Genomic DNA, 19,923 nt, shown 5'->3' on the forward strand with positions numbered 1-19,923 from the left:
GCAGGAGAAAATGATTCTTGCCACCCTCCAGCTGCTGATTGATTATTGCTAACTATATACAACATGGATAGATAACTGCCAATCACCAGCTGGTGGGTGGAGATTTTGAATTCTCATGAATATCCAGGACTACTGGGCTCATGCACATAATAGCGAGGACTACTTATTGTCCATGTTATTCAGGAAGATATCTCTGGATCAGCTGCACAGAACAATGTAAGTGATACATCTTTCTGTTCAGCTTCTCTGTCACTAGTTTATGCCACCCTGAGATAGGAAAGCCTAAACCTGCTGACAGAGTCCCCTTAAAGATAAAAAACTGTGTGTGTGCATGGCCTAAAGATAACCATAAGGTATTTGGGAGCCTCCTTAGTATCGTAACCAAGAATTGCTTGTGTAAACTGTGTTGTTTCCTAGCCGCTGACAGTGGGACATTGTATATGTGCAGTATACAATATACAGGCCTCTTCATCATAACCCCATTGAATAATCAAGCAAATTTTGGTTTCTATGTGATACAGCTAAATACAGGGAAACATACACATTTTCCATTTTAAAGCCCTTGTAGCTGATGGGACCAGGAATGCACTTTACACTTTACATTACGGGACGCTTGTGTTTGGAATGCATTGCACATCTATAATGGAGACCTGTTTATCGTCTGTGAAATCCTCCTCCCTTAATGCATCGTTTTTCATTCCTCATCATAAAGCGTGAATGCTGAGGTCATTTGTTTCCCAAATAGCCGTGAATGTTATGTTGGGCAGCAGCCACCAGACGCCCCGATACCTTTTAATACCACATTGTATTCATATAAACTAGGCTGGTTTGAATTATTTGAGGTTGCATGCTATTTTCCTACCGTCCTGTATCATGTGAAGCGATTCTCAAAATTTCCAATATTTAGATGTGGAAATTGTTATAGCTTTTGAGAAGTAGCAAGATGTGGAGGAGTATACCAACCTTAACATGATTGTATGCCTAGGTAGACCATTAAAATGGAGCGTTGTGCTGCAAAGCTGGAGGCATAACCAGTGGTAGAGGAGATTGTGTGGGTTGAGGGTGAACACAGTACAGAGGGGCTTTATATAAGTTTGACTTTTGGGAATTTTACCATCCTGGAAGGACATTTGGACGTGTCTAGTTTTGGGCCAACTTGTCAAAATGTTCAGATTCGACAACGTCCTTAGAACCCGAATGCTTGACGTTTGACTCCCGGAAGCTGGAGAAGTTGGATGTAGCTATACAGCTGCCAGGAAAACATGGATACAGCTTATGGCCTAAGGTGGTATCCATATTTTCCATGACTCCCTAGGACAGCATGCAACTTCTCCAGGAGTCAAATGCCAAGGGTTCAAAGAACGTTGCCGAACCAGAACATTTCAGCAAGTTTGTCGAACACAAGACGTGACAAACCAATGCCATCTTATCATTTTCATCCTTCTCTCGCATGGGTTGTAGCTCTGTCTAAAACACTGGGACCCCTTCTGTGCTGGGTGACAACCTTTATGGATGTGGTAAAGCAGGACTAACATTGAGTCTAGAGATGAGCGAACCGGGTTCGGGTTCGAGTCGATCCAAACCCGATTGTTCGGTATTTGACTAGCTAGGGCTGCAGAACTTGGATAAAGCTTTAAGGTTGTCTGGAAAACATGGATACAGCCAATGACTATATCCATGTTTTCCACATAGCCTTAGGGCTTTATCCAAGTTCGGCAGCCCCCGCTAATCAAATGCTGAAAGTTCGGGTTCTGATCGACTCGAGCATGCTCCAGGTTCGCTCATCTCTAATTGAGTCCCATAATAGAGACAGCAATGAGGGTTTGGAGACCCCCAACAATGATCATTGCCTTCTATTTGCTGGTGATTTTCTGGTTGGTGAATTTCTATTAGTTTTGTATAACCAACACTAACTTTACTGCCACTCGATATCTGCAGCTGAACATTAGGCAATAGTAAAGAGACTTTCTTGGCTATAAGAAGACACTTTGTCTTAGCAGAACTACTTGGTTCAATGCCTTAAATTCATGGTTGTAAATGTTACGTCCAATCACGCAATCTGGCAGCGGGGCGGGCGGATTAACACCATTAGGTCATTTTCACATGGATACAATTTCTCTCTTTTCCATCAAGTGGAAAAAACTGCTATCAGCCACTTGGAATCCCCAACCCCCCTAAAAAAAATAATAAACTATTTGGCTATTTTATAAAAAAAAAAACAGATGTGAGAGCAAACTGCTGGACAATCTCTGGGAATTGATTCCTTTCTTTTCCGGCACAGATATTTGGGTTTGGGCCATGCTGGGTATTTTAGATAGCAGAAGTTGTCACGGTACCAAGAGCTATGTAGGTGGTGAAATGAAATTACCAAGATGGTTGCCACCTTCAAGCCAGTATGTCTGCAAATGGGGTGAAAGGTCTCCAGAAGAACATCTCTGAGGGTGGGCTCACGTTGGCGCAATACAAAGCGTTTTTATTTTAGTGTTATGTCTTTGCTCCCATTAGCTAGAATCCTACGCCACACTGATGAAGGGCAAATACCCTGTAACAGCTGTCTGTGGCTGGATACCTTGCTGAGGTATTTCACAAGTCTTTTGATTGTGGCTTGTTGGAAGGTGGTTTCCTTGACTGGAGACCCCCCTTGGCTTGATTGTTCCTTCCCGGAGGAAGGTCCGGCTAGCTCACTGACGTTGGGACACACGTAATAGTGTCTCTCTGAGGTCAACCATCATTTTCTTGGATGTCTCTAAATCCCAGCCTGACTACGGATTTGATTCAAACGAGACGTAGAAATGACCAGCGTGTGGCCATTTTATACACTACACATCTTCAGTTGTTACCTGGAAACTGTCAACGGGCTGCCACTGATGGTTAACTGGTTAAAGAAAAACGTACTGTATGTAGATTTGTAATTTACTTCTGTTTAAAAATCTCCAGTGTTCCAGTACTTAGCTGCTGTATGTTCTGCAGGAAGTGGTGTATTCTTTCCAGTCTGAAACTCCCTGCTGCCACCTCTGTCCAAGTCAGGAACTGTCCAGAGCAGTAGCAAATCCCCATAGAAAACCTCTCCTGCTCTGGACAGTTCCTGACATGGACAGAGGTGGCAGCAGAGAGCAATGTGTCAGACTGGAAAGAATACACCACTTCCTGCAGGACATACAGCATCTGATAAGTACTGAAAGTACATTACAAAGATGTATAACTTTCTGACACTGGTTGATTTGAAAGGAAAAGAAAATTCACCTGAGTATGCCTTTTAGCTTTTCCTTATGATAACTTTATTAAAAAGTACATTCATTTAAACAGTTCTAAAAACTTTATGAAACAGTGACGGACCTTAGATCCATCCCTTTCCTCTAGCCTGCTTGTTGATGGTTTCATTGTGGGTTTGTAGCTTCAAACAAGAACTAGACAGGATAATTAGTGAGATTGTAATGAAAGTATATTAGATTAGTATTCCAGTCTATGCCTCTTTATCAGTTATTGACCACACCGTCACATAGCATGCTGGGAGTTGTAATATTCATCTTGGAAAGGTATTTCTCATGTTCTGCTCCGATCATCATTAATTCTGCGGCATATAAATCCTAGAAACGAGAATTTGGGAAGCAGCCGGTGGCACAACACAAAGGTCAGCGGCAGATCATTGTTATATAATACATGAGAGGCCCAGCGCAGGCCTCCCCGGCCACAAAGTGACTGACGTAGACAGCGGAGCTCGGTACACGCTAATCTGTGGTTGGCCGCTGATCCTGTGTCTTAGCTCATTGCTACATAGCCTGGAAAATATCTCCCTATTATTGGGAAACAAGACGTCTGCTGTGTGTACAGGGGCCGGAGGGGAGGCCAGCAGGATGGAGCGCTCATATCTTATACAATGCTTTGTGGTTTAAATCAATGTAAGTTTATTTATTTTCTAATTCATTAGTTGTGATTTCCTTAGAATGAGCGTTTCTACCACAGAAAAAAATAAATAAAGCGATGGATGCAAAAAAACGTACTGAAAGTGATGAGTAGCTGCATCAGTGAGACCGGCACTTTATATACCGAGTGCACGCCAGCATCAGGGGAACATCTGTCAGTGTCTTCTGCTGCAACTCCCATCATGCCTGGACAGCCAAAGCTAAAGCTCCATACCAGGCATGATGGGAGTTGTAGTTTTGTAACAGCTGGAAGGCCTTAGCTTTGACTGTCCAGGCATGATGGGAGTTGTAGTTCTGTAACAGTTGGAGGGCCTGAGTTTGCCACCCCCGGTCCGCACTCTGTCTAACCTTACTCTTTTGCTTGTTTCGTTGTAGGTCAGTTTCTGGGTTGTCCGAGAAATCCTAACAACACAGACACTAAAGATCAGAGCTGAAATACTGAGCCATTTTATCAAGATAGCCAAGGTGAGACTTTATAGTGTATGTTATGGTGTTCTCCACATCCAATATGGTAGGTATGGTTAATAGAGATGAGGAAAAAACCGAGTCCATCCGAACCCGAACGTTCGGCATTTGATTAGCGGTGGCTGTTGAAGTTGGATAAAGCTCTAAGGTTGTCTGGAAAACATGGATACAGCCAATGACTATATCCATGTTTTCCACATAGCCTTAGAGCTTTATCCAACTTCAGCAGCCACCGCTAATAGTTTGGGTTCGGATCGACTCGAGCATGCTCCAGGTTCGCTTATCTCTAATGGTTAACAAACGGTATGGTTACAGTCATTTCCAGGTCTTCCACCTGTCATTAAAAAACACATTAGACTTTTTGATTGGTTGGAATCAGGAATTTGAAGTTCTGATTGGTTGGGATCATCATCATGGTGTTCTATAACGAGTGAGGGGAGAAGTGTGCGCTTTGTCCACAGGAGATGGACTACAATAGAAAGTCTCCAGGCCCGTCTCCTGTCTGGTGCACAGAGCAGGGAGAAGCAGCGCTCAGCTCTACACGTCTTGTCATATCGGATTGGCGGGGGTCTCTGCATGCCAGAACGTTTGACATGTTAAAAGTTGTTTTTCTCTTTAGATTGCGGTCCACTTTAACCATTAAAAAAAAGTTCTCAGCCATCCTCACCTCCTCACACCGGGGCAGAAATCTACAGGCCATATAATCTGCCAATATTACACATACATGATAAAAAAATAAAGGATTCATACATTGTGCACAAAATGAGTTGTCTTAGTCTTAGAAGAGATGTCTTGGTGGCAGCCAGTATAATACCCATAGCTGTTCCCAGACAGCTTAACTTCTCAGCTTTGCAGCATTGTAGTATATATGTATGTATGTGTGTGTGTGTGTAATATATATATATATATATATATATATATATATATATATATATATACAATATTTTATTTTTTATTTTTTATTTTATTTTTTACATGTAAGGGATTGACTTACATCAGGTAGTACAATTCATCTACAATCCTTCGGCAGCTTTAGTTTGGCTATATTAGCATGTATACGCCATGGTCTTGTATTTTAGTTTGTTGTTATGATTTCTTTATTACGTTCTGTCCATTGGGGACACAACATCTGTGTTTTTGTATTCCATTTTACTGGAATTATTGTAACCTCTCCCAGGTAATTGTCATGAATCCTCTATGGAAATATCTCATATTGAACGATGTATAAATCAAGTAAACCATGAGCATGTGTTAGGAGGGGATCTGACAAATGTATATAATAGTAGGGAGCCCATAACTACTCTGTAAGGCCCAGTAACTGTCCTTAATAATGCAGTAGGATTTCCCAGCAGCCCAATATACATCATGGTAACTTGTAACCCATATAAAATCAACCATTGACTTCTTAGGGCTCAAACATTGAAAGAAAACCTTCATGCAGCCTCAGATTGGCCATATGAATAATTGCAGATCTTCACTGATCTACTGACATAACTATAAACACACCGGCTGCGGCAAGTAACAACTTCTGACAGGAACTGATTTGCATCTAATAAATCACTGGTTTTATTATCTGTACAGACAAACATAATCTTTTTTCCATTTCTACATATTTCCCCCAAAGAACGTCCGTTGTAAAAACAAAACAAAAAAACAGTAAAGCGCTAAATCAGTCCTAGTAATTTCTTTCTTAGAATTTAATATAATAAAGGGGTACACCTGTGAAAATGTAGAAAGTTATACAGATTTGTACATTACTTATATTTTAAAATCTTCCAGTACTTATCAGCTGCTGTATGTCCTGCAGTTAGTGGTGTTTTCTTTCCATTCTGACACAGTGACCTTTCCTGCTTGGACAGTTCCTGACATACACAGAGGTGGCAGCAGAGAACACTGTGTCAGACTGGAAAGAATACACCACTTCCTGCAGGACATACAGCAGCTGATAAGTACAGAAAAACTGCAGTACACTGCCCAGGTGGGTATTTACTGCTGCGCTGTGATGACACAGGAATCCAGGTTATACTGGAGACCAGAGGGTAAAAATGAGTGGTGGTGCTTTGGCAGCAACGGGGGCTGTTAAAGGTGAAGTCCAGTGATTTCTAAAAGCCAGCAGCCGGCAGGGGGATGGTGGAAATTGATTACAAGTAGGAACTTAACTCTCCCTGTGCCTCCAGTGAGCAGCTGGACCGTCCTCGGGACCCCTGCCGGAAGTAATTTTCCACCAGGTTTTGACAGCCTAAGTGGCCAGTCCATCAGCCGGGTCTTGACGTGGAGATCCCGGTTGGCTTCCTGGGGCCACTCCTGACTATCACTGGGGGCACGGGGAGAGGTAAGTTGTTACTTGTAATCAATTTCTCCCCTGCCAGCTTTTAGAAATCGCTGGACTTCTCCTTTAAGTATCGCTTCTTTATTATGTTTCCACCACCCTCTGCCCTCCCTTTTTTGCCCCGAGTTTCTCTAATACACTAATACCGATCCTCTAACGTCTTTTAGTCAGCGAGTGTAATAAGACTGGAAAATGATTGAACTTCTGTGTCCTAAATGATGATTGCAATCCCAGATTTTCAGTATCAAACGCCTCCTTATTCTTCAGAACCACTGAGATTCTTGTTCTGGGAAAAGGAAGAACATTAAAATTTGTTACTATTGCTGAAATATTACTGTGAATAGTATTTAGTTTAATAATATTTAATATTATATTAAATTGTTTGTTATTCTTGTATTTTTACCAGAAACTATTGGATCTGAATAACCTGCACTCGCTGATGTCGGTAGTGTCGGCACTGCAGAGTGCGCCCATCTTCAGGCTGTCCAAGACCTGGGCTGTAAGTCCTTTAATATCTCCTATTAATCTCTGTCCGACAGGTTTCTCAGCTGTACAGAATCTGTCAGGTCTCACTCCTTTTGGTCTCCCTTTAATAAAGCGCAGCATTTGAGCCTGAAATTAATACATGACAAATATTATTTTAGCGTAAAAGCTCGGCCTCAGTGTTCCCCGAATAGAGGTGTGAACGGTGTACACGTGGCTCATTCATGTACAGTCTGTGTCCTCATCCTATTAATGTCTACAGCCGCTTAAATTGTTCCATTCAGAGATGTAGAAATATTCTATAAGTACAATAAAAAATGAAAAAAACAAACAAAGGAATATGGAAGTGGAAAAGAAACATTTACAGTAATATCAGATTGTATGAATATGATCAAGAGACTATAAATACCGGCTCTTACAATGGTCAGACCGGATGACACGTGGATCCGTCACTTCTGCATTAGCTGGCAGCAACCTACCGCTTTCTTGGCATGTATCATTAGCACTTTTAGTATTTCCACAGAACACAGCATTGCAGAAAGGCAGAAGGAACATTCCAGGAAAAGCTTATATGATGTTAGGGTTTACTTCATATGTGGCAGGTTTATTGCAGGAATTTCTTCCCATTCTTCAGGATAGGTTTTCATAGCAAGCACATGGATCCCAGCAATACACAGTTATATGAACAAGACAACTCCAAAACTATGTTTACATCCATGCTAAAGGGCCTTATATACCTCTTGGCTAAAGCCGTGCAAACCCTCCAACTCTCTAAAGAGTATGGCATCCTGCCATCTCTCCACCAACAGATGATGAAGAGAAGGGTCCAGTGTGCTGGAGTTTTGCCACCTGGTCACATTTGCCTTGGGAGATATAAGCCGACTCTAGAACTGTCTGTGGCTTACCTTTCTCATTAGATTACTTTATACGAAACTATGCAGTGCTAAACTCCTATAGGAGAGGACAAGTCAGAGACAACCTAAACCCACGTCGTGGACTAGGAGAGTCACAGAACAGGACAGTATTCACAGACAGCAGTAAACTAGGAACTGATCCGGATAGAGCAAAGTTGTTAAGGCCTAGGAACTCTATCTCGCATCGCGGGTGTCAGCAGGGAACCCTTAGCATTCCGCTCATTTAAGGTAATAAGGTCTGGGGCCTTGTATCACCCTCATACAACGGGTCACTCGACACTGGTGGGCATTAGGTGGTGTGAAGACCCAAAGGGTCAATACACGGGCACAAGTATTCTCTTCTTTAAAGCGTAACTTTAAAGCGTCATTTCAGGGTCATTTTTTTTAAAACATTAAATATCAATAGTACAAGCGATTTTAGGAAACTCTGTAATAGGTTTTATAAATCAAAAGAGTTTCCTTCTGTACTGAAAAAGCAATCTCCCAGCCTCCCCCCTCACTGCAGAAGAAGCAGGATTTCTGTGTCCATTATGTGGCTATGGAGAGGGGAGTGGCTGTTAGGAGTGACTGAGCACGGAGCAGTCCTGCACAGTACAACACCCTGCAATCTTCTCTCAGTAAGTTCATAGATAAGCACTGACCTTTCTGACCCCAGAATCCTGCGTTTTAGGTGCCCAGACAGTCTACAAACGGCTGACCTTCATGTCACATCTTCCTGCTCCCTCATCTCCCCCAGCCCCTCCCCCCTCCATAAGGATAGAATGGAGAGAGCAGAGCCGTCTTCACTGGCTTCTCTGTAATGAAGACGTGTTTGCCTGATAATGCACAGATAAGAAGTCAGGGGGGGAGGCTGGGACATTGCTTCTTGAGTACAGAAGGAGGCTTTTTTGGCTGATAAAACCTATTACAGAGTTTCTTAAAATCGCTTATACTACTGATTTCTGCAATAAAAAAAAAAACATGACAGTTACGCTTTAACCTCTTAAGGACATAGGACGTACCGGTACGTCCTATGTCCTCATTAGCACTTCAAAGCGGGGCCGCGCGGCGGCCCCGCTTTGAAGTGCCGCGATCCCGGGTGCCGCGTGTAGCCCGGGACCGCCGCTATTAGCGGGCACGGTCCGATCGCCGTGCCCGCTAATTAGCTAATCGGAGGCAGCTGTCAAAGTTGACAGCTGCCTCCGATTACCGGAGGCAACGTTTCCCTGGTGTCTAGTGGGGGAGATCGCTCCTCCGGGACCTTGTCCCGGAGGAGCGATCTCCGTTACTGATGCCGGCCGGGGACGCGTCCAAGATGGCGCCGTCCTCGGCTCGGCACTCGTTTGTTTCCGGCTGCAGCAGCCGAAAGCAAACGAGTGCCGATCTCATGGATCTCTGCAGCATATCTATGCTGCAGAGATCTCTATGAGAGATCAAAGTGTATATACTAGAAGTCCCCCAGGGGGCTTCTAGTATATGTGTAAAAAAAAAAAAAAAACGTGTTGTTAATAGTAAAAATCCCCCTCCCCTAATAAAAGTCTGAATCACCCCCCTTTTCCCAGGTTTTAAATAAAAGTAAACAAATAAATAAATAAATAAACATGTTTGGTATCGCCGCGTGCGTAATCGCCCGAACTATTAATTAATCACATTCCTGATCTCGTACGGTAAACGGCGTCAGCGCAAAAAAAATCCCAAAGTGCAAAATTGCGCATTTTTGGTCGCATCAAATCCAGAAAAAATGTAATAAAAAGCGATCAAAAAGTCGTATATGCGCAATCAAGGTACCGATAGAAAGATCACATCATGGCGCAAAAAATGACACCTCGCACAGCCCCATAGACCAAAGGATAAAAGCGCTATAAGCCTGGGAATGGAGCGATTTTAAGGAATGTATATTGGTTAACAACGGTTTGAATTTTTTACAGGCCATCAGATACAATATAAGTTATACATGTTATATATCGTTTTAATCGTAACGACTTGAGGAACATGCATAACAAGTCAGTTTTACCCCAGGGCGAATGGCGTAAAAACACATTTCCCCCAAATAAAAGAAATGCGTTTTTTTTTTCAATTTCACCACACTTTGAATTTTTTTCTGGTTTCGCAGTGTACTTTATGCAAAAATTCAGCCTGTAATTGCAAAGTACAATTAGTGACGCAAGAAATAAGGGGTCATGTGGGTTTCTAGGTGGAAAAATGCAAGTGCTATGACCTTTTATGCACAAGGAGGAAAAACCGAAAACGTAAAAACGAAAATAGGCCATGTCCTTAAAGGGTTAAGTATCCTTTTACCTAATCCTTCAACATCCCGGCAGAGCACAGTATTGACACTCTCACGACATCCTCCTCTCTGCTACTGTGATCCTTTATATCTCTCAACATGCTTCTCAGTCAGCACGACTGTACTACTCGCTATATTCCTATCACAGATCTAGTTGCTGTATCCAGTGTTCGTTCAAAAGTACTATCAAGTCCGGGAGGGTCACTACCCCACTCTGGCCATCCGTGACATAATCCCAAGGGACCCGGTAGCAACCCGGCAGAACACTGTTCACAGGGGAAAAGGGTACAACTGGCCTTTATAAACTAAAAGCAGGCATGCTATCACGTCTGTGTGCCCAACCGGCACTGGCGTCACAAAGTAACTTCCTAAGGTCCGTCTGTATCTCGGCCATCCACTATCGGAGTGGCGTCACACTTTACCAATTAGCAAGTGATCGGTTGATCCTCCAACACATGATCCCAGGGGATCACCACCACTGTATGCATTGACCATGGGAGAGTCAGGAATCCCTTTCCCGAGATCATTGGTGTACCCTGTGGTGAGATCCCATGTGATCATAAACTAATCCTTAGAAAAGGGGATGGGTGGTATTGGTAGCACAGCTCTTTACAGGTTCTGTTCTCCTCAAGTCTGACCCTTCCTTTGGTTACCATTGGTTTTGGTAATTAAATGGATTTTCCCTTCATACAAAGTGATTTACTACTGAGACCCTCACCCATCAGTAACAGCCGACATATCCGAGTCATGTGTCTTCACCTTCTATGGTGGGGAAATCCCTTTAATTAGAGGACGTGACTGTCCCCGAGTATGGGTTACAAGCTGTGAATAGACTGCTATATGTGATCTGTATATAGGGAGAATTAGGTGTGAGTGACTCTGTAGTCCACTCTCTCCTTGGTGATAGGATATTAAACTTGTAAAGCAAAGATCGTGCAGCCACCATGAGACTAAATGCTCACATTTGTTTAGTCTGAAAATTTGATTATTTTTTTTTTTTTTTTTAATGGAAATGTATACTAAAAACATATGTTCGGAAACTGGCACGGTAAGCTATTTCTAAGAATCCCGACTATTTTGCTGGTTACATATTAAAGCACCAAGTTATGATAAGACCCCAAATATGTCTTCCCGTTACCAGAATAAGATCCGACTTTAGTCTTTCGTGGTCTGATGTGATTGTAGAAGCTCCATATGGAATCTCTCTATTACCATTCAGGAAAGAGCCACTCACTATCAACATCTTATGGTTAATCCTGTCTTTGTTATGAAGCGAGAACTTTATAGGTCACCATAAGTGACCATAAAGGAGCAGATATACAAGGATTAGAATCACTTAAATATGACCCCTCGCTTCTCTTGAAACTTCCCATAAAGTAACATTTTAGAACATCATTCCTTAGGATTGTATATTGTGCTGTTCCTCTGTTTTTCCTCTATTAACTGTGTCAATGAATTAACAACTAGGTGGCTCCATTCCATTTAAAGGGGTATTCTGCTTGTGTCCTTCCACGGCCGTGTAAAAGGACCCTTATGCAGGCATTGGGTATGGCAGATCCTTACTTTCTGTAGATTCAGCTATGAATATTTGCTCCCCCCGCCCAAATGGGCAAAATAAAACAAAACCTCTGCAATGCTCCCTAGGTTTGGGTCTGTAACATGTATATTTTCTATTATATAAGTGTCTATATCAGCAGCCAGTCATTGACTGCATTCCTAAGCATCCATACACTGACTGCTCAATCGGCGTCCTCCACTAGTATGTTGAAGTGATAACCTTAATGTCCCTGTGTCTCCGCTAGTATTGTCCTCCATTATCAACATGTAACAAATGAGCGAGGCCGATATCACTGCTGCCTATAAATAGTCGCTAGGCTTCCCGGCTGCGTTCTTGGCTCAGGTCCTGGATTATGTAAATCTGTCGCTTCTAACGTCCTGATAGCATGAGCTCCGGATTGTACAAAATGTTTCACGAGTGATAAAAGATTGCTGGTTGTTTCCCTGTGTTACATTGTAATATTTCATAATAAGCTGATACCCTTCTTTAGGATTAAAGGGTGCGTCCAGCATGGGGCTCCATTATACAGTGTGTAATACAAAACAGGTAAATGTGACTGCAACACAAAGCATTGTGGTAGCCTATGTAAAAGGTTAGTAACTAAATACAGTGCTTTACGGTACATAGCCATACAGTGTCTGGTGGAGGAATACAACCACTTTGTTCTGGATTGACCAACAATTTAAAGGAAACCTGTCACCACCGATTGGATATGGAGAGGAGAGGTGACCGGTCCCCCTTAAAGGGCATATAAATATCATAGTTGTTTTCTTCTGAACATGTGTCCAGTGTCTGGGTGTGGTATTGCAGATTAGCTCTATTGTTAAAGGGGTAGTGCTGTGCTACAAATTTATTCATTAAAAAACACATTAGAAAGTTATACAACTTTCCAATGTGTGTTATTTAAGTGAATGGCCCCCTTCCCTGTGTTCCCCCCACCCCCGGAAGTGTGGTGCAATTTACTCACCGCATTACTGTCGGCTGGAGCGGTCCGGCTGGCCTCCGGAAGATTACTTTATTGTCCCAAGATGGTGGCCAGGGGGTCGACAGTAATGCGTTGAGTATAAAGCATCACACTTCCGGAGGGGGGGGGGGAACACGGGGAAGGGGGCCATTCACTTAAATAACACTCATTACAAAGTTGTATAACTTTCTAATGTGTGTTATTTAGTGAATAAATGTGTAGCACTGCACTACCCCTTTAATGTAACAGAGCTATTATAATAATACTATTATTATTATTATTATTATTATTATTAATAATTTTATATAGCGACAACAGATTCCGCAGCACTTTACAACTCTGGGGTACATACATAGACAAAAATCAGACATTACAGAGATCTACATATAATTATCCATACATGAGGAGTGAGGGCCCTGCTCGCATGCATCAGCTTAAAGACTATTAGGGCCCTATTCCACCGGACGATTATCGTGTAGATTATCGTTAAATCGTTTGAATCTAAACGATAATCATTCGGTTGAAATGCAGTTAACGATTAATGACCGAACGAGAAATCGTTGATCGCTTTATAAGACCTGGACCTATTTTTATCGTTGCTCGTTTGCAAAATGTTCGCAAATCGCTCGCATTGAATAAGACGTCGTTCGGCCGTTCGCAGTAGATACGAACGCAATAGCGAAGAAAAAACTATCGCAAATACGATCATAAGTAACGATTATCGTTTCGTGGAAATGAGTGAACATTTTCAGGTCTTTCGCAAAATCGGTCGTTTGAGATCGTTAATCGTTAACGATTATGTGAACGATAATCGTCGGGTGGAATGGGGCCCTTAGTCTGTACATTAGGGGACACAGCAGCCCAAAGACGAGAGAGGCGCTGTATCGGAAGGAAAGCAGACATGGTTCCCTAATGTCTTTGGCGGCAGCCCCTATCCTCAGACATCTGACACTAGGTTAGGGAGCACTTCTATGGGATGTAAATGTACACCTCGTTTTGGGGAAAGTTCACTGTTGCAGTTTATGTCGCCTTTAGATACAACACAGATCAGCCCTGGATACTCCTGTATTACACCCCCGGGCAGCAGAACTATAGCACGGATTGTTAAAGGCCATGTCAGCCCCAAAGGACGGCATGAGTAATGGAAGAGGCACCTGAAGAAATACCTCGATGGAAGTCATAGCAATCCCGAGTCCGCCGCCTCCAGTGCTGCGCCCGGCTTTGAACTTCACAGCTTGTTTGAAGATAACATCAGTTTGCTAACTTCTGCTATGGCCGGTAACCAAAGCAGCCGAGCTGTGTCGTCTGGTCTACAAGTACTGACCATTCATAGAGAGAGGTAGAGAACCCTGGCTGCGCCTCATCTGCACAAAGAATGTCTGGGCACAAACTCTGCCCTCTCAGGTTACCAGCGCTTGTGCCAAGGCACTTGAATGAATATTAGGCAGGATACTGTAATAGATCAATGATCTGCATGGAAACACGATATCTGCACGATGCTGATTTCACTGCAGGTACAAGGGCTCGGTATTGTCAATGTGCTCCCAGTCTGTACACCTTGCGCCTTAGTATACAGATGTTAGCACTGTGTGGGGTAAAAAGTACCTTCAAAGATGGCTGCATGTTATCAGGGTGCAAGGCAAGGTGCTGATGTTGTATTCGTCTCGATGAAATGGTAATTGTAGGCAATGATGGAAAGTGGTCCTAAATAAGACTTAAAGGAGTAGTTCACAAAAAAAAATATTTTAATACAACTGGCTACTACTCTGGACCGTTCCTGACATGGACAGAGGTGGCAGCAAAGAGCATTGTGTCAGACTGGAAAGAATACATCGCTTCCTGCAGGACATACAGCAGCTAAAAAGTACTAGAAGACTGGAGAATTTTTAATACAAGTAAATTACAAATCTCTGGCAGTTTATGGCACCAGTTGATTTGAAAGAAAAAACTTTTTGGTGAACTACCCCTTTAAAATTTGACTTTAAAAGAAAATTTCAGCTGCAAAAATCGTGTGTCCTCCTGAAATAATTACATGAACAAGTGTCTGTAATGCAAAGTCAAGCACAGATTATCAGCGGCTATAAATATCATTGTCCCCATAGCCCCAATCCCAGGTATGCTGCATTGTCTATTTCTATAAGGTCCTGGCCTCAGTACAATCTTAGTATATACTATATACTTTTTATATATACTATCCATGTAACCCCTTCTTGTCCTTCTAGTTCATAAACATTCCCCTCATCCTTCTTCCTCCACGATGTGTGAATAGTCTGATACCGGAGGAGACCTTCTATCTTCTCCCGTCCTATAACCGGTCGCACAGTCTGCGTTTCTTCGCCTTACATTTAGAACTAAGAAAATCTGTTTAATCCTAGTTTTTTTCTTTTATTCATGGTAATAATTTGTAAATGAGAAGCAGATTTACGGAGCTGTGGGAGCCATAAATAGACGTCCATGTCACGTCCGCTGATTGTGTTTCTGGATTCCTGGCTTTATACGTACACGAGTCGTCATGTAACTCTGTGTTTGGATAGCTTTGGTTTATAGCCTATTGGCAAAGCTGTGACTCTACATAATGCGCTGTGGCCTTTATAGCGAAGCAGATGACTGCCAAATACACTCTAACCAGTGCTTGGTTGGTAGGGACTGCTGTGATTTCTCTTGGATGTAATGAACTGGGGAGGTCATATGTGAAGGTGTTAGCGTGACGAAAGGGCACTAGTAATGTTACCATGTTCTTCTAGTGAAAGAGAAAGAAGAACCTCACTGTGCTCTTCAATCCTCCTGTGTATTTTGTTTGTGGAGCCTTTTCCTTCAGTGCTTTGTAGTGCAGAGACCTTTTCTTTATTCACTAACTGGGAGTTGCTATCATTGTCTGCCATGTTAACCCCAGTATGCATAACCCCAGCCTTTTAAGTCCATTACTTTTTTTTGCTATTTTCTGCAAGATTACTTTAGTATATCATAGAAAACTTTTGACGCATCATCGAGACATGTCAAAATTTTTGATCGGTCCCAGTATGAGTGTTTAGAACCGTGCCGATCGTCAGAATGAGCAGGGATAGAGCTGTGCTGCAGCGCGTCCCCTCCCCGCTTGATAGTATGTACAGGCCGAAACACGTCAACGTATAATAAAGTCCATTTTTTGTACTGGAGTAGTCTGCGGGATTTATACTACAACCGCGACATTTCCTATTCAGCATCGGAATACAAGTCACCCGCGCTCAGCCACAAGGGGGTCCTTCGTTCCATTGATCCGTGCCAGGATCATCTCCTGGAAGCATGAGACAGAGCTGGAAGAGGACCGCACTTATCACATTCTTCTCCCGGCTCGTTCTCCCCAGTGTTCAGACCCCAACCGATCAAAACTTTTTACATTTCCAGTATTTAAATCTTTGCAGGACTGTACAGCCACTTAGCTCTGCACGGTCCTGGGAGAGTTTAAATACTATCGGTGCCCCTGGCATCATAACGCTACATGATGACGGAAGGTCTGCGACTCCACCGTACACCTTCATGATCCGCACGTTCTGTGATTTTATGGAAATGTGTGCATGAGACCTTCCAGTGGGACAGGGGATATTTATTATACTGTACGTAGACCAAAGGAAGTTGTGTTTAGGGTGGATTTGTTGCAGAAATTTTGGAAGTAGACTCAAGGATTTCTGTAAGTCCCATTTAGCCGAATCAGACAGTGAAAGAAACGTCTGCAACAAATCTGCTGTGTTTAAATGTACCCTTACTTATCTAAACACATGCGGACGTCTCAGTTGGTTTTCTGTGAAGCTGCACCTAGTAGTGTTTATATCATCTAGGGAAGTTGAGCCGCTATACACTGTATCTAGCGATGTTACTCAGCCCTCCATTCACTTGCACTCAGCGGGCGCCTGTGTGTTTGGAATGAGTAGAGGCGAGTGGACTGCTCGTAGACATCTATGGCAGCGGTTTATCTTGCCTGGGTAAAATGGGCATGTTGATATCCAACTTTCTTGACATGGGGGGGGGGGGGACTGCTATGTAAGCAACAGGAATTAAAGTGTACCTTTAGAGTTGCTGTGCCCCGCACTCTGCACAATTCATCATGGAGAGACGCAGCTCTCGCTGGGTGTTCAGGTTACCAAGGCAACTGTACGACATCTAGCGTGTTCCGTGCACATGCCTTTTTTAAATAAATAATAAAACTCTCAGTTTTATTAATGGAATAGACATTTCCGGACATTGCAGAACCTGCAGGATTAGGGATGGTCTGAACCGAATTCGGTTCGGGTTCGTACGAACCCGAACTCTCGGTAATGATTCCCGCTGTCTGCCCGCTCCGTGGAGAGGGTGGATACAGTGGGAGGACCGCCTGGAAAACTGGGATACAGCCATAGCCATAGGCTGTATCCCAGTTTTCCAGGCGGTCCTCCCGCTGTATCCACCCGCTCCACGGAGCGGGCAGACAGCGGGAATCTGATGCCGAACGTTCGGCAGTTTTGGACCATCCCTATGCAGGATATTTAGCGGCTGCTTTAATGGCACAACGCATGGAAAGACAGGTAGAGATGAGCGAACCGGGTTCGGGTTCTATTCCATCCGAACCCAATCGTTCGGCATTTGATTAGCGGTGGCTGCTGAACTTGGATAAAGCTCTAAGGTTGTGTTGAAAACATGGATACAGCCAATGACTATATCCATGTTTTCCATATAGCCTTAGGGCTTTAACCAACTTCAGCAGCTACCGCTAATCAAATGCCCAACGTTCGGGTTCGGATGGACTCGAGCATGCTCCAGGTTCGCTCATCTCTACTCACAGGGCATCAACCAGTTTTACTCCTTTAACCCACCATAAAGAAATGAGCTGAAATCTGATCAGTCGCTATCTTCCCATCCGCTTCATCACTGTTTGCCCTTGTGTGGTTCTCCTGTGCTGACATTGATTCTACCAGAGGGAAACATAAATGATACATGGTGGGAATATTAAAACCATAACATCAGAGAGAGATCTCCTACCATATGTATATTTCCTCCTATCATTAATATTGTGAGATTAAAGTGAAATTCTAACAATAATGGCATAGATATCGCCGGACATTGCAGAGCCTGCAGCAGATTTAATGGCTGCATGGAAAGACTTCAGAGCAGGCAGATTGATTGACGAAACCCATGAGCCCTGGCACCCGGATCACCTGTCCATCGGCACATGATCCATCTTAGGATCCAGCTCAGATGTAGCTCTTACAGAAACACATTTAATCAGTTCAAGCCTTGGAATTCAGCATCCGGGTGGGGTTTGAAGTGTCTGGAAACAAATACAGAAATTACTTCTTCCAGGTTTTCGCATGCACCAGAAGAAGCGTGATCACAAAGAAGGCGAATATGTGTGCTGGCTTTCTAGAATCAGTTGGAAACTTACACTGTAGTTTAAAGAGGAAAAAATATTCAGGACCAGTAATAAGGTTTGTATATGTTGTCTAGTTTTGTTTTGTTGGAATGGGTCCAATAGTGATAAACTGATTACAGGTTGTCCCACTGTCGGTAACTCAGAAATTGGTGGTAGTTTGTGGGAGAGCCCAGCGTTCGTGGTAGTTTGTGGGATAGCCCAGCAGCTGTGGTGGTTTGTAGGAGAGCCCAGCAGCCGTTGTAGTTTGTAGGAGAGCCCAGTGTTCGTGGGAGAGCCCAGCAACCGTGGTAATTTGTGGGAGAGCCCAGCAGCCGTAGTAATTTGTGGGAGAGCCCAGCATTCGTGGTAGTTTGTGGGAGAGCCCAGCAGCCATTGTAGTTTGTGGGAGAGCCCAGCGTTCGAGGTAGTTTGTGGGAGAGCCCAGTAGCCGTTGTAGTTTTTGGGAGAGCCCAGCCTTTGTGGGAGAGCCCAGCAGCAGTGGTAGTTTGTGAGAGAGCCCAGCAGCCAGTGTTCAGTTTACCAGCTGAACCCCCAAAGAGGAAATGGAGCATTGCATGCTGGGCATTGAAATATAGAGGTCAAGAGGTATAATTTATGGCTGTGCTGGGTCCTCCATACTGACACATCCTCCCAATACCCATAGTTTAACCAGCTCTACAGCCAAGAGCAGAGTGCACAGAAATGTGGTATAGCACCCCCAGAAGGAGGCGTCAGTGTCTTCTTTACAAAACTTGGCTTTTTATTTCCGCTAGCATCATAGCAGTGCACTGTTCCACCCTGCTCAGCCCACCCCTCCTTACTAGTATTCTGGCAGGGGCAGATCAGTGCACTGAGGGTTGTAGTCCCTCCCCCAGTGCACCAAAACACCACATTAGCATACTGCTGATATACTAAAAACAGCACAGAGGATGAAGGCAAGAAACTTTCCCTCATCCTCAGTGCCCTGTGTGCTTTAGGGACATATTAGCGGATTAGATGCTTCTCCCACTAACCGATAATTGCCCAGTGTAATTTTAACTTGCCACACAGGGATTTCTCCAAGCCTTGGAAACATCGCTTACAATCATAGTGAATCTGCACGTTCTCAATTTTTCTTTTAATGCAAAACCTTTCCTGCTTAGTGACAGAGAAACAAACCAAGCAACGATGTGTTATTATAGCAGACAGAAGTTCTCAGTACGTGTCCTTTACTGTGTGGTGTGAAATGGTGGTCACTCTGAAGTCATTGACATGTACACTTTAGTATAATAGTGTGACATTGTGTAATCTTTTAACTTCTGCTAAATTGCTCTGGCATGGTTTAAATCGTTTTTTCTTTATTTAAATCCCGTATGAACCTTACTGTGAATCCTTATTCTTAAAGGGGTCCAGCAGTGACTTCAAGCTACTCAGTACCAGCACCTTGCCACCTCCAAATTGCTGGCACTGCGTTTAGGGGTCTGCCTGTCTCCTGGGTATTTAGAAGAATATTGACATGGTGCCCAAGGCCTGCAGCATCTCTCTCCCCGCCACCATCCAGCCCAGGGGTGTGCTGAAAGGGAACCGAGGCGGAAAGTGAGGCACCACAGGCCTAGGGCACTGATGCTCTAGGTCATGCCAGTTTGACTGCCCACCCTGCAACACCTTGATAAAAGTTGT

General features: G+C 43.5%; 1 protein-coding gene and 1 long non-coding RNA gene across 4 annotated transcripts in view; one reads left to right on the forward strand and one right to left on the reverse strand.

Annotated features, from left to right (window-relative positions):
- RALGPS1 (Ral GEF with PH domain and SH3 binding motif 1) overlaps nucleotides 1-19,923 on the forward strand; it is a 309,463-nt gene that overhangs the window by 95,857 nt on the left and 193,683 nt on the right. For all 3 annotated transcript variants that reach the window (XM_069986819.1, XM_069986820.1, XM_069986821.1), the window contains exons 7-8: nucleotides 4,299-4,388; nucleotides 7,124-7,216. In XM_069986819.1, coding sequence (XP_069842920.1) covers nucleotides 4,299-4,388; nucleotides 7,124-7,216 — 183 coding nt within the window. The remainder of the gene's footprint in view (nucleotides 1-4,298; nucleotides 4,389-7,123; nucleotides 7,217-19,923) is intronic.
- On the reverse strand, nucleotides 6,284-14,176 carry LOC138803009 (uncharacterized). The gene is made up of 3 exons (XR_011364843.1): nucleotides 14,069-14,176; nucleotides 7,121-7,329; nucleotides 6,284-7,003 (listed from the first exon to the last, which is right to left on the reverse strand). It is a non-coding gene; the product is annotated as an uncharacterized lncRNA (long non-coding RNA).

The sequence above is a fragment of the Dendropsophus ebraccatus genome, chromosome 10 (genome assembly GCF_027789765.1).
Source record: "Dendropsophus ebraccatus isolate aDenEbr1 chromosome 10, aDenEbr1.pat, whole genome shotgun sequence".
Taxonomy (NCBI): domain Eukaryota; kingdom Metazoa; phylum Chordata; class Amphibia; order Anura; family Hylidae; genus Dendropsophus; species Dendropsophus ebraccatus.